Source organism: Panulirus ornatus, chromosome 8 (genome assembly GCF_036320965.1).
Source record: "Panulirus ornatus isolate Po-2019 chromosome 8, ASM3632096v1, whole genome shotgun sequence".
Classification (NCBI taxonomy): domain Eukaryota; kingdom Metazoa; phylum Arthropoda; class Malacostraca; order Decapoda; family Palinuridae; genus Panulirus; species Panulirus ornatus.
Window position 1 is genome coordinate 33,712,450 of NC_092231.1, and position 14,320 is coordinate 33,726,769.

The following is a 14,320-nucleotide window of genomic DNA, read 5'->3' on the forward strand; positions in this document are numbered from 1 at the left end:
CTAAACACTACATCCCTAATCCAGTTAATGCACCTGAGGGTGATATCTACTTTCAAGGCTTACTATTCATGGGGAACATTTGCAAAGCTCATGAAGGCTAAAGAGAATGACCAGATGATTGTGAAGGAATCCTGAAAGTTTGTCACCATCAGAGATGCCATCATGATCATTAATGAAGCCTGGAAGGAAATTATCATGGTTTGTATGAAAAAAGTATGGCAGAAGCTTTGCCCACAGTTTGCTTATGGATTCCGGGGTTTTGAAGTTGACAATGAAACATCAAGACATGTGCACACACTGAGAAATTGGTGAAAAAGTTGGGTTTCATGAGGTTAAGGAGGGTGATGTGGAGGAGTTGCTAGAACTGCATAAGGAAAAACTCTCGAATGAAGATCTTCAGTTGCAGAAAAAATACCAGGAGAAGAGGAAAGCAGAAAGGGATGTCGAACAAGTGCATTCTCTCATTAGCAAGAGGTAGGCTGAAGCATTACACTACAATGACCTTACTCTTGCTATATTTGATGAGGATGACTCAAACACAGAATGAAGATCAAAGAATAGGGAGGCCTGTAATGTCCTATCTGACATCAGGTGCTATAAAGAAATCCACCAAGAGAAGATAATAAAGGCTAAACAGACAACACATGATTTCTTTTTGAAAAAGGACACTCATAAGAAGGGCCACCCATCAACTTATAGTGATGAAATAGCTTAACTCATACTACCATCTCGTCCACCTTCCACAACTACATCCTCTGACCCAGATGACCCCCTTGCCTAGTATATGCTCCACTCACCTCCTCCCTCTCCATCAATACCAGCAAGCAATGCAGAAACAATAATGAAAGTAACTGTTGGAATTTAATTCATTATTTTCAGTTTTTCTTAAGAGAATTAAATGTATAGTAATTTTTTTCTTATATGGAGCATATTTGCCATTTCCCACATTAGCAAGGTAGTGTCAGTAACAGAGGACTGAGCCTTTGAGGAAAAAACCTCAATTGGCTCCCTTTTCTGATCCTTCTTTTGGAAAAGTAAACAGGAGGGAAAGATTTCGAGCTCCCTGCTCCCACCCCTTTCAGTTGCCTACTACGACACACAGGGAATATTTTTTTTTTTTTTTCAAACTATTCGCCATTTCCCGCGTTAGCGAGGTAGCGTTAAGATCTTAACAGAGAACTGGGCTATTGAGGGAATATCCTCACCTGGCCCCCTTCTCTGTTCCTTCTTTTGGAAAATTAAAAAAAAATTGAGAGGGGAGGATTTCCAGCCCCCCGCTCCCTCCCCTTTTAGTCGCCTTCTACGACACGCAGGGAATATATGGGAAGTATTCTTTCTCCCCTATCCCCAGGGATAAAGTACAGTATGTAGATCTTTTTTTTTTTTTTTATACTTTGTCGCTGTCTCCCGCGTTTGCGAGGTAGCGCAAGGAAACAGACGAAAGAAATGGCCCAACCCACCCCCATACACATGTATATACATACGTCCACACACGCAAATATACATACCTACACAGCTTTCCATGGTTTACCCCAGACGCTTCACATGCCTTGATTCAATCCACTGACAGCACGTCAACCCCGGTATACCACATCGCTCCAATTCACTCTATTCCTTGCCCTCCTTTCACCCTCCTGCATGTTCAGGCCCCAATCACACAAAATCTTTTTCACTCCATCTTTCCACCTCCAATTTGGTCTCCCTCTTCTCCTTGCTCCCTCCACCTCCGACACATATATCCTCTTGGTCAATCTTTCCTCACTCATCCTCTCCATGTGCCCAAACCACTTCAAAACACCCTCTTCTGCTCTCTCAACCACGCTCTTTTTATTTCCACACATCTCTCTTACCCTTACGTTACTCACTCGATCAAACCACCTCACACCACACATTGTCCTCAAACATCTCATTTCCAGCACATCCATCCTCCTGCGCACAACTCTATCCATAGCCCACGCCTCGCAACCATACAACATTGTTGGAACCACTATTCCTTCAAACATACCCATTTTTGCTTTCCGAGATAATGTTCTCGACTTCCACACATTCTTCAAGGCCCCCAGAATTTTCGCCCCCTCCCCCACCCTATGATCCACTACCGCTTCCATGGTTCCATCCGCTGCCAGATCCACTCCCAGATATCTAAAACACTTCACTTCCTCCAGTTTTTCTCCATTCAAACTCACCTCCCAATTGACTTGACCCTCAACCCTACTGTACCTAATAACCTTGCTCTTATTCACATTTACTCTTAACTTTCTTCTTCCACACACTTTACCAAACTCAGTCACCAGCTTCTGCAGTTTCTCACATGAATCAGCCACCAGCGCTGTATCATCAGCGAACAACAACTGACTCACTTCCCAAGCTCTCTCATCCCCAACAGACTTCATACTTGCCCCTCTTTCCAAAACTCTTGCATTTACCTCCCTAACAACCCCATCCATAAACAAATTAAACAACCATGGAGACATCACACACCCCTGCCGCAAACCTACATGTAGATCTTAATATCTAATATTTCCTGATATGTATATGCTGTAGTTTTTCAATAGTATAACTATCAATGATAACTTATTAATAATGAGACCTCTAATCTCCATTACTTACATTATCTGATTTATGCAATTACTTTCAAAAACATAACTAATGTGTACGTCAAGAGGTCCCTGTATTGTTCTATACATTTTGTAATAACTTACATGCACAAATATATAGTGAACATGAATGTACATTATGTACACACAAAATGTGAGATCATGGCTAAGCTCATCACTGACCATGGCTAAAATCATGAAGAAATTATCTCATCTTACATTATATATTAACATGCTCTATTCTTGCTTAGCTTCTCTGTTTTAATGATTATTCTATATTCTTCTATTACATTTCGCAGTAAATTACAATAACCATATGAGTAACGTGAACATGAATAAAAATGTAACTACAAAAATGAGTCACTACTTCACACATGTGCCCAAGCTATTACAACAGGTGACTGCTACTGCACTCACTATTAAGCAACCTCTTCTTTACACAATAATATTCACTGTCTTTTATTAGTTTCTTAGTTTAATAATTATCTGATTACATTTTGCAGTACATAACATCAAAAATATACCAAAAGTGTATCTATTTTTTTTTCTATTATACTTTGTCGTCTCCCGCGTTAGCACATGGAAAGAGACGAAAGAATGGCCCAACCCATCCACATACACATGTATGTACATATAAGCCCACACATGCACATATACATACCCATACATTTCAACATGTACATACATATACATACACAAACATATACATATATAAAATGTAAATATTCATACAAGGTGCCTTCATCCATTCCCGCCACCACCCCACCACACATGAAATGGCACCCCCATCCTCTAGCGTACGTGCGAGGCACTGCTAGGAAAAGACCACAAAAGCCATATTCATTCAAACTCAGTCTCTAGCTGTCATGTGTAATGCACCGAAACCACAGCTCCCTTTCCACACCCAGGCCCCACAAAACTTTCCATGGTTTACCACAGATGCTTCAAATGCCCTGGTTCAATCCACTGACAGCATGTCAACCCCGGTATATCACATCGTTCCAATTCACTCATTTCCTTGCACGCCTTTCACCCTCCTGCATGTCCAGGCCCCGATCGCTCAAAATTGTTTTCACTCCATCCTTCCACCTCCAATTTGGTCTCCCACTTCTCCTTGTTCCCTCCACCTCTGACACATATATCCTCTTTGTCAATCTTTCCTCACTCATTCTCTCCATGTGTACTATCATTAAATTATACATACTTTGTTGCTGTCTCCCGCATTAACGAGGTAGCACAAGGAAACAGACAAAAGAATGGCCCAATCCACCCATATACACATGTATATACATACACGCCCACACAAGCACATATACATACCTATACTTTTCAACCTATACATAAACAGACAATTACATATATACACATGTACATACTCATACTTGCTGCCTTCATCCATTCCCGTCGCCACCCCGCCACACATGAAATGGCACCCCCCTCCCCCCACGTGTGTGTGCGAGGTTGCTCTAGGAAAAGACAACAAAGGCCACATTCATTCACACTCAGTCTCAAGCTATTATGTGTAATGCACCGAAACCACAGCTCCCTTTCCACATCCAGGCCCCACAAAACTCTCCATTAACTGGGAACCAATCACTTTCCTCTCTTCCTACTCGTACACATGCCTTACATCCTCAATAAAAACTTTTCACTGCCTCTAGCAACTTACCTCTCACACCAAATACTCTTAATACCTTCTGCAGATCATCTCTATCAACTCTAGCACATGCCTTCTCCAGATCCATAAATGCTATATTCAAATCCATTTGTTTTTCTAGGTATTTCTCACAAACATTCTTCAAAGCAAACACCTGATCCACACATCCTCTACCACTTCTGAAACCACACTGCTCTTCCCCAATCTGATGCTCTGTACATGCCTTCACCCTCTCAATCAATACCCTCCCATATAATTACCCAGGATTACTCAACAAACTTATACCTCTGTAATTTGAACAATCACTTTTATCCTCCTTGCCTTTGTAAAATGGCACTATGCATGCATTCCACTAATCCTCAGGCACTTCACCATGAACCATACATGCATTGAATATCCCCACCAACCAGTCAACAACAGTCACCCCCTTTTTTAATAAGTTCCACTGCAATACCATCCAAACCTTCTGCCTTGCCAGCTTTCACTATCTCTTCTCTGTTTACCAAACCATTCTTCCTGAATCTCTCACTTCACACATCACCTCGACCAAATCACTCTATATCTACCACTCTGTCATCAAACACATTCAACAAACCTTCAAAATACTCAATGCATCTCCTTCTCACTTCACCACTACTTGGTATTACCTTCCCATTAGCCCCCTTCACCGATGTTCCCATTTGTTCTCTTGTCTTATGCACTTTATTTACCTCCTTCCAAAACATCTTTTTATTCTCCCTAAAATTTAACGATACTCTCTCACCTGAACTCTCATTTGCCCTCTTTTTCACCTCTTGCACCTTTCTCTTGACCTCCTGTCTCTTTCTTTTATACATCTCCCAGTCATTTGCGCTATTTCCCTGCCAAAATCGTCCAAAAGTGTAAGTATACACAAATAAGTTAAAGTGGCTGACTGTGGAGTAACCCAAGACCACAGCACCTGATGGCAGAGTGGCAATCTTCCAAACTATTGAAATTTTGCCAAAGTAGGTCAAATTATTTTCCTTTTTCCCCAAATCATGGAATCCTTCAAACAACAAACTGATGGATTAAGGACATTTCTCTGTGGCGAACTTGTCAGCCAAGACTCAAAAACAGTGGCTAAAACTCGCTATTATATTACATAATTTCTTTTCAGTTTTATTTACTGACTTTACATCTACTTTCCTTGTAATGTGAACTGCTTAACTAAAAATAGGTATAATGGTTGGATGGTGAAATTCTAATACTGTTGCACTTCTGCTTCTACAGACATCCACTCGAAACATCTGTATTCACAAACATGGATGTGTGAAATCTCACTTCTTTTATATCACAGACTGACTGCAGAGGAAGGTCAGCTTAGTGCCACAAACATTAGCTCAATGTCCATAATGTTAAATATATCAATGACTGCCATGTATCATATAAAGGTCGTATATTAACCCAAGCAACTGGCACACCTATAAACTGACACCTTTAGCCATAATTGGACCTCAGCTCATCATGACTTTGTCTTTCATCAAATATTTAGAGACTGGATGATGTGGCAAACAAGAGGGGAAAATTTCAGTGGCATGATGTGACAGCAGTGGCATGATAAATATGGATGAACATGTGATTTTACCATGCCTTTCAATAAAGCTTAACAATCACACTTCAAAACACAAGTTATGTTTTTGAGAGTGTTAAACAAGACTATGGTATATTTAGCAGTGTGTTCTAACTTTCCTTGGTTAATCCAGCAGCTTACAAAAAAACTAAATAGTGAAGTGCAAGTGAGAGAGTTAGCTTAAAAAATAAGGTATGCTGGAATGAAACAAATAAAATCAGAGGTCAGTACAGAATTCTACAAATGGTTTGTGAAACACTAGACTATCAATTTAAGATGTGTTTAAATATGATATGACTAAACTTTGGTGCTATACATCATCAAATGAAATTTCAATCATTAGAAAATAATTCAACTAAATTATGTAACTAAAACCAATATCACTTAACATTTCTAAATATCTTTTTACCCAAAACAGTAAGTTTCTTACATTTCTACACTTGTCAAGTGCATCAGAAGGATTTATTTCCACGGCTAAGTTAAGAGCTGGCAACAGGTACAAATTAAGGAGGGACCGGACAGCGAGATCATGTATGACGGAATCACTCAGGACATTATGCCACATCAGAGTAGAGCTTAGGAGCTTCCATGCTACCCAAAACTGCCGTTGGAAGAACAGACTCACTCCAGAATTCTTGTTGTCATATACACTGTGTGGGAAGGCAATAGAAGTCATTACATAATGTGGGTAGACAACAAAATCACTGCATACTATGTGGTATGACAATGGGAGTTTAGATGATATTGTACATACTGTGTGAGAAGACAGGAAGTTTAGCCAATATAACACCCCATTCTATGCACACCTTTCACCCTCCTTCATGTTCAGGCCCCAATCACCCAAATTCTTTTTCACTACGTCCTTCTATCTCCAATTTGATATCCCCATTCTCCTTGTTCCCTCCACTTCTGAAACATATATTCTCACAGTTAGCCTTTTCTCACTCATTCTCTCAATATGTCCAAACCATTTCAGCACACCCTCAACAACTCTCTCAATGACACACTTTTTAATACACCTCTCTCTTACCATTTCAATAATTAATCAAAGCACCTCACACCACATATTGTCCTCAAACATTTCACTTCCAAAACATCCACCCTCATCTGTTGATCCTCATTAACAGCCCATACTTTGCATCCATACAATATTGTTGGAACTGCTATATCTTCAAACAAACTTATTTTCTGCCCTCCCAGATAGTGATTTCTCTTTCCACACATTCTTCAATTCTCCTAAAACCTTTACCCCCTCACCAACCTTAACAACACCCCATCACTAAACAAATTAAACAGCCATGGTGACATCATACATTGTGCAGCACATCAACTTTGACTCTCCTATCTTCCTACTCATTCACATGCCTTAAGCCGTTGTTCAAACTTTTCACTGCATCTAGCAGCTTTCCTCCCACACTATACATCCTTAAAACCTTTCAAAAGGCATCTCTTATCAACCCTGTCATATGCTTTATCCAGATCCTTTTTACTATGTATTTCTCAAGCACATTCTTTAGGGCAAACACTTGATCCACATATCCTCTACCACTTCTGAAACCACACTATCTGATACCAATCATAAGGCACCTCTCCATGCTCCATATTTTTTTCTTCAAACTTTATCGCTGTTTTTCATGTTAGCAAGGTAGTGCCAGGAACAGACAAACAAAAGCTGCATCCACTCACATCCATTCTCTAGCTGTCATGTGTAATGCAGTGAAACCACAGTGGCCTTTTGTGTCTTTTCCTGGCGCTATCTTGCTTGTGTGTGTGTGTGTGTGTGTGTGTGTGTGTGTGTGTGTGTGTGTGTGTGTGTGTGTGGGGATAGGGGAGAAAGAATACTTCCCACGCATTCCTCACGTGTCATAGAAGGCGACTAAAGGGGACGGGAGCAGGGGGCCAGAAATCCTCCCCTCTTTGTATTTTAACTTTCTAAAAGGAGTCACGCAGGGAGTGCTCATCCTCCTCAAAGGCTCAGATTGGGGTGTCTAAATGTGTGTGGATGTAACCAAGATAAGAAAAAAGGAGAGATAGGTAGTATGTTTGAGGAAAGGAACCTGGATGTTTTGGCTCTGAGTGAAACGAAGCTCAAGGGTAAAGGGGAAGAGTGGTTTGGGAATGTCTTGGGGGTAAAGTCAGGGGTTAGTGAGAGGACAAGAGCAAGGGAAGGAGTAGCACTACTCCTGAAACACAAGTGGTGGGAGTATGTGATAGAGTGTAAGAAAGTAAATTCTAGATTGATATGGGTAAAACTGAAAAGTTGATGGAGAGAGATGGGTGATTATTGGTGCATATGCACCTGGGCATGAGAAGAAAGATCATGAGAGGCAAGTGTTTTGGGAGCAGCTGAATGAGTGTCTTAGTGGTTTTAATGCACAAGACTGGGTTATAGTGATGGGTGATTTGAATGCAAAGGTGAGTATTGTGGCAGTTGAGGGAATAATTGGTATACATGGGGTGTTAAGTGTTGTAAATGGAAATGGTGAAGAGCTTGTAGATTTATGTGCTGAAAAAGAACTGGTGATTGGCAATACCTGGTTTAAAAAGCAAGATATACATAAGTATATGTATGTAAGTAGGAGAGATGGCCAGAGAGCGTTAGTGGATTATGTGTTAATTGATAGGCGCGTGAAAGAGAGACTTTTGGATGTTAAAGTGCTGAGAGGTGCAACTGGAGGGATGGCTGATCATTATCTTCTGGAGGCGAAGCTGAAGATTTGTAGGGGTTTTCAGAAAAGAACAGAGAATGTTGAGGTGAAGAGAGTGGTGAGAGTAAGTGAGCTTGGGAAGGAGACTTGTGTGAGGAAGTACCAGGAAAGACTGAGTACAGAAAGGAAAAAGGTGAGAACAAAGGAGGTAAGGGGAGTGGGGGAGGAATGGGATGTATTTAGGGAAGCAGTGATGGCTTGCGCAAAAGATGCTTGTGGCATGAGAAGCGTGGGAGGTGGGTTGATTAGAAAGGGTAGTGAGTGGTGGGATGAAGAGGTAAGATTATTAGTGAAAGAGAAGAGAGAGGCATTTGGATGATTTTTGCAGGGAAAAAATGCAAATGAGTGGGAGATGTATAAAAGAAACAGGCAGGAGGTCAAGAGAAAGGTGCAAGAGGTGAAAAAGAGGGCAAATGAGAGTTGGGGTGAGAGAGTATCATTAAATTTTAGGGAGAATAAAAAGATGTTTTGGAAAGAGGTAAATAAAGTGCGAAAGACAAGGGAGCAAATGGGAACTTGGGTGAAGGGGCAAATTGGGAGGTGATAACAAGTAGTGGTGATGTGAGGAGGAGATGGAGTGAGTATTTTGAAGGTTTGTTGAATGTGTTTGATGATACAGTGGCAGATATAGGGTGTTTTGGTCGAGGTGGTGTGCAAAGTGAGAGGGTTAGGGAAAATGATTTGGTAAACAAAGAAGAAGTAGTAAAAGCGTTGCGGAAGATGAAAGCCGGCAAGGCAGCAGGTTTAAATGGTATTGCAGTGGAATTTATTTAAAAAGGGGGTGACTGTATTGTTGACGAGTGGGTAAGCTTATTTAATGTATGTATGATTCATGGTGAGGTGCCTGAGGATTGGCGGAATGCTTGCATAGTGCCATTGTACAAAGGCAAAGGGGATAAGAGTGAGTGCTCAAATTACAGAGGTATAAGTTTGTTGAGTATTCCTGGTAAATTGTATGGGAGGGTATTGATTGAGAGGGTGAAGGCATGTACAGAGCATTAGATTGGGGAAGAGCAGTGTGGTTTCAGAAGTGGTAGAGGATGTGTGGATCAGGTGTTTGCTTTGAAGAATGTATGTGAGAAATACTTAGAAAAGCAAATGGATTTGCATGTAGCATTTATGGATCTGGAGAAGGCATATGATAGAGTTGATAGAGATGCTCTGTGGTAGGTATAAAGAATATATGGTGTGGGAGGCAAGTTGTTAGAAGCAGTGAAAAGTTTTTATCGGGGATGTGAGGCATGTGTAAGTGTAGGAAGAGGGGAAAGTGGTTGGTTCTCAGTGAATGTAGGTTTGCGGCAGGGGTGTGTGATGTCTCCATGGTTGTTTAATTTGTTTATGGATGGGGTAGTTAGGGAGGTGAATGCAAGAGTTTTGGAAAGAGGGGCAAGTATGTAGTCTGTTGTGGATGAGAGAGCTTGGGAAGTGAGTCAGTTGTTGTTCGCTGATGATACAGCACTGGTGGCTGATTCATGTGAGAAACTGCAGAAGCTGGTGACTGAGTTTGGTAAAGTGTGTGAAGGAAGAAAGTTGAGAGTAAATGTGAATAAGAGCAAGGTTATTAGGTACAGTAGGGTTGAGGGTCAAGTCAATTGGGAGGTAAGTTTGAATGGAGAAAAACTGGAGGAAGTAAAGTGTTTTAGATATCTGGGAGTGGATCTGGCAGAGGATGGAACCATGGAAGTGGAAGTGAATCATAGGGTGGGGGAGGGGGCGAAAATTCTGGGAGCCTTGAAGAATGTTTGGAAGTCGAGAACATTATCTCCGAAAGCAAAAATGGGTATGTTTGAAGGAATAGTGGTTCCAACAATGTTGTATGGCTGTGAGGTGTGGGCTATGGATAGAGTTGTGCGTAGGTGGGTGGATGTGCTGGAAATGAGATGTTTGAGGACAATATGTGGTGTGAGGTGGTTTGATCGAGTAATGTAAGGGTAAGAGAGATGTGTGGAAATAAAAAGAGTGTAGTTGAGAGATCAGAGGAGGGTGTTTTGAAGTGGTTTGGTCACATGGAGAGAATGAGTGAGGAAAGATTGACCAAGAGGATATATGTGTCACAGGTAGAGGGAATGAGGAGAAGTGGGAGACCAAATTGGAGGTGGAAAGATGGAGTGAAAAAGATGAGAGATCGGGGCCTGAACATGCAGGAGGGTGAAAGGCGGGCAAGGAATAGAGTGAATTGGAACGATGTGGTATACCAGGGTCGACGTGCTGTCAATGGATTGAACCAGGGCATGTGAAGCGTCTGGGGTAAACCATGGAAAGTTCTGTGGGGCCTGGATGTGGAAAGGGAGCTGTAGTTTCGGTACATTATTACATGACAGCTAGAGACTGAGTGTGAACAAATGTGGCCTTTGTTGTCTTTTCCTAGCGCCACCTCACACACATCAGGGGGGAGGGGGTTGTTATTCCATGTGTGGCGAGGTGGCGATGGGAATAAATAAAGGCAGAAAGTATGAATTATGTACATGTGTATATATGTATATGTCTGTGTGTGTATATATATGAGTACATTGTGATGTATAGGTATGTATATTTGCGTGTGTGGACATGTATGTATATACATGTGTATGTGGGTGGGTTGGGCCATTCTTTCGTCTGTTTCCTTGCGCTACCTTGCTAACGCGGGAGACAGCGACAAAGCAAAATAAATAAATAAAATATATATATATATATATATATATATATATATATATATATATATATATATATATAGATAGATAGATAGTGTGGCAGATATAGGGTGTTTTGGTCGAGGTGGTGTGCAAAGTGAGAGGGTTAGGGAAAATGATTTGGTAAACAGAGAAGAGGTAGTGAAAGCTTTGCGGAAGATGAAAGCCGGCAAGGCAGCAGGTTTGGATGGTATTGCAGTGGAATTTATTAAAAAAGGGGGTGACTGTATTGGTGACTGGTTGGTAAGGTATTTAATGTATGTATGACTCATGGTGAGGTGCCTGAGGATTGGCGGAATGCGTGCATAGTGCCATTGTACAAAGGCAAAGGGGATAAGAGTGAGTGCTCAAATTACAGAGGTATAAGTTTGTTGAGTATTCCTGGTAAATTATATGGGAGGGTATTGATTGAGAGGGTGAAGGCATGTACAGAGCATCAGATTGGGGAAGAGCAGTGTGGTTTCAGAAGTGGTACAGGATGTGTGGATCAGGTGTTTGCTTTGAAGAATGTATGTGAGAAATACTTAGAAAAGCAAATGGATTTGTATGTAGCATTTATGGATCTGGAGAAGGCATAAGATAGAGTTGATAGAGATGCTCTGTGGAAGGTATTAAGAATATATGGTGTAGGAGGAAAGTTGTTAGAAGCAGTGAAAAGTTTTTATCGAGGATGTAAGGCATGTGTACGTGTAGGAAGAGAGGAAAGTGATTGGTTCTCAGTGAATGTAGGTTTGCGGCAGGGGTGTGTGATGTCTCCATGGTTGTTTAATTTGTTTATGGATGGGGTTGTTAGGGAGGTGAATGCAAGAGTTTTGGAAAGAGGGACAAGTATGAAGTCTGTTGGGGATGAGAGAGCTTGGGAAGTGAGTCAGTTGTTGTTCGCTGATGATACAGCGCTGGTGGCTGATTCATGTGAGAAACTGCAGAAGCTGGTGACTGAGTTTGGTAAAGTGTGTGGAAGAAGAAAGTTAAGAGTAAATGTGAATAAGAGCAAGGTTATTAGGTACAGTAGGGTTGAGGGTCAAGTCAATTGGGAGGTGAGTTTGAATGGAGAAAAACTGGAGGAAGTGAAGTGTTTTAGATATCTGGGAGTGGATCTGGCAGCGGATGGAACCATGGAAGCGGAAGTGGATCATAGGGTGGGGGAGGGGGCGAAAATTCTGGGGGCCTTGAAGAATGTGTGGAAGTCGAGAACATTATCTCCGAAAGCAAAAATGGGTATGTTTGAAGGAATAGTGGTTCCAACAATGTTGTATGGTTGCGAGGCGTGGGCTATGGATAGAGTTGTGCGCAGGAGGATGGATGTGCTGGAAATGAGATGTTTGAGGACAATGTGTGGTGTGAGGTGGTTTGATCGAGTGAGTAACGTAAGGGTAAGAGAGATGTGTGGAAATAAAAAGAGCGTGGTTGAGAGAGCAGAAGAGGGTGTTTTGAAGTGGTTTGGGCACATGGAGAGAATGAGTGAGGAAAGATTGACCAAGAGGATATATGTGTCGGAGGTGGAGGGAACGAGGAAAAGAGGGAGACCAAATTGGAGGTGGAAAGATGGAGTGAAAAAGATTTTGTGTGATCGGGGCCTGAACATGCAGGAGGGTGAAAGGAGGGCAAGGAATAGAGTGAATTGGAGCGATGTGGTATACCGGGGTTGACGTGCTGTCAGTGGATTGAATCAAGGCATGTGAAGCGTCTGGGGTAAACCATGGAAAGCTGTGTAGGTATGTATATTTGCGTGTGTGGACGTATGTATATACATGTGTATGGGGGTGGGTTGGGCCATTTCTTTCGTCTGTTTCCTTGCGCTACCTCGCAAACGCGGGAGACAGCGACAAAGTATAATAAAATATAAAAAATATAAATATATAAATATATATATATATATATATATATATATATATATATATATATATATATATATTCTTCAAAGCAAACACCTGATCCACACATCCTCTACCACTTCTGAAACCGCACTGCTCTTCCCCAATCTGATGCTCTGTACATGCCTTCACCCTCTCAATCAATACCCTCCCATATAGTTTACCAGGAATACTCAACAAACTTATACCTCTGTAATTTGAGCACTCACTCTTATCCCCTTTGCCTTTGTACAATGGCACTATGCACGCATTCCGCCAATCCTCAGGCACCTCACCATGAGTCATACATACATTAAATAACCTTACCAACCAGTCAACAATACAGTCACCCCCTTTTTTAATAAATTCCACTGCAATACCATCCAAACCTGCTGCCTTGCCGGCTTTCATCTTCCGCAAAGCTTTTACTACCTCTTCTCTGTTTACCAAATCATTTTCCCTAACCCTCTCACTTTGCACACCACCTCGACCAAAACACCCTATATCTGCCACTCTGTCTGCTTTGAAGAATGTATGTGAGAAATACTTAGAAAAGCAAATGGATTTGTATGTAGCATTTATGGATCTGGAGAAGGCATATGATAGAGTTGATAGAGATGCTCTGTGGAAGGTATTAAGAATATATGGTGTGGGAGGCAAGTTGTTAGAAGCAGTGAAAAGTTTTTATCGAGGATGTAAGGCATGTGTACGTGTAGGAAGAGAGGAAAGTGATTGGTTCTCAGTGAATGTAGGTTTGCGGCAGGGGTGTGTGATGTCTCCATGGTTGTTTAATTTGTTTATGGATGGGGTTGTTAGGGAGGTAAATGCAAGAGTCCTGGAAAGAGGGGCAAGTATGAAGTCTGTTGGGGATGAGAGAGCTTGGGAAGTGAGTCAGTTGTTGTTCGCTGATGATACAGCGCTGGTGGCTGATTCATGTGAGAAACTGCAGAAGCTGGTGACTGAGTTTGGTAAAGTGTGTGGAAGAAGAAAGTTAAGAGTGAATGTGAATAAGAGCAAGGTTATTAGGTACAGTAGGGTTGAGGGTCAAGTCAATTGGGAGGTAAGTTTGAATGGAGAAAAACTGGAGGAAGTGAAGTGTTTTAGATATCTGGGAGTGGATCTGTCAGCGGATGGAACCATGGAAGCGGAAGTGGATCATAGGGTGGGGGAGGGGGCGAAAATTTTGGGAGCCTTGAAAAATGTGTGGAAGTCGAGAACATTATCTCGGAAAGCAAAAATGGGTAT

General features: G+C 41.6%; 1 protein-coding gene across 1 annotated transcript in view; it reads right to left on the reverse strand.

The window, feature by feature from the left end:
• The window catches only part of LOC139749894 (PAX3- and PAX7-binding protein 1), a 393,872-nt gene that overhangs the window by 59,217 nt on the left and 320,335 nt on the right, over positions 1-14,320 (reverse strand). Inside the window, 1 exon segment of the mRNA XM_071664284.1 lies at positions 6,276-6,495. Within this exon segment, the coding sequence (XP_071520385.1) occupies positions 6,276-6,495 (220 nt within the window).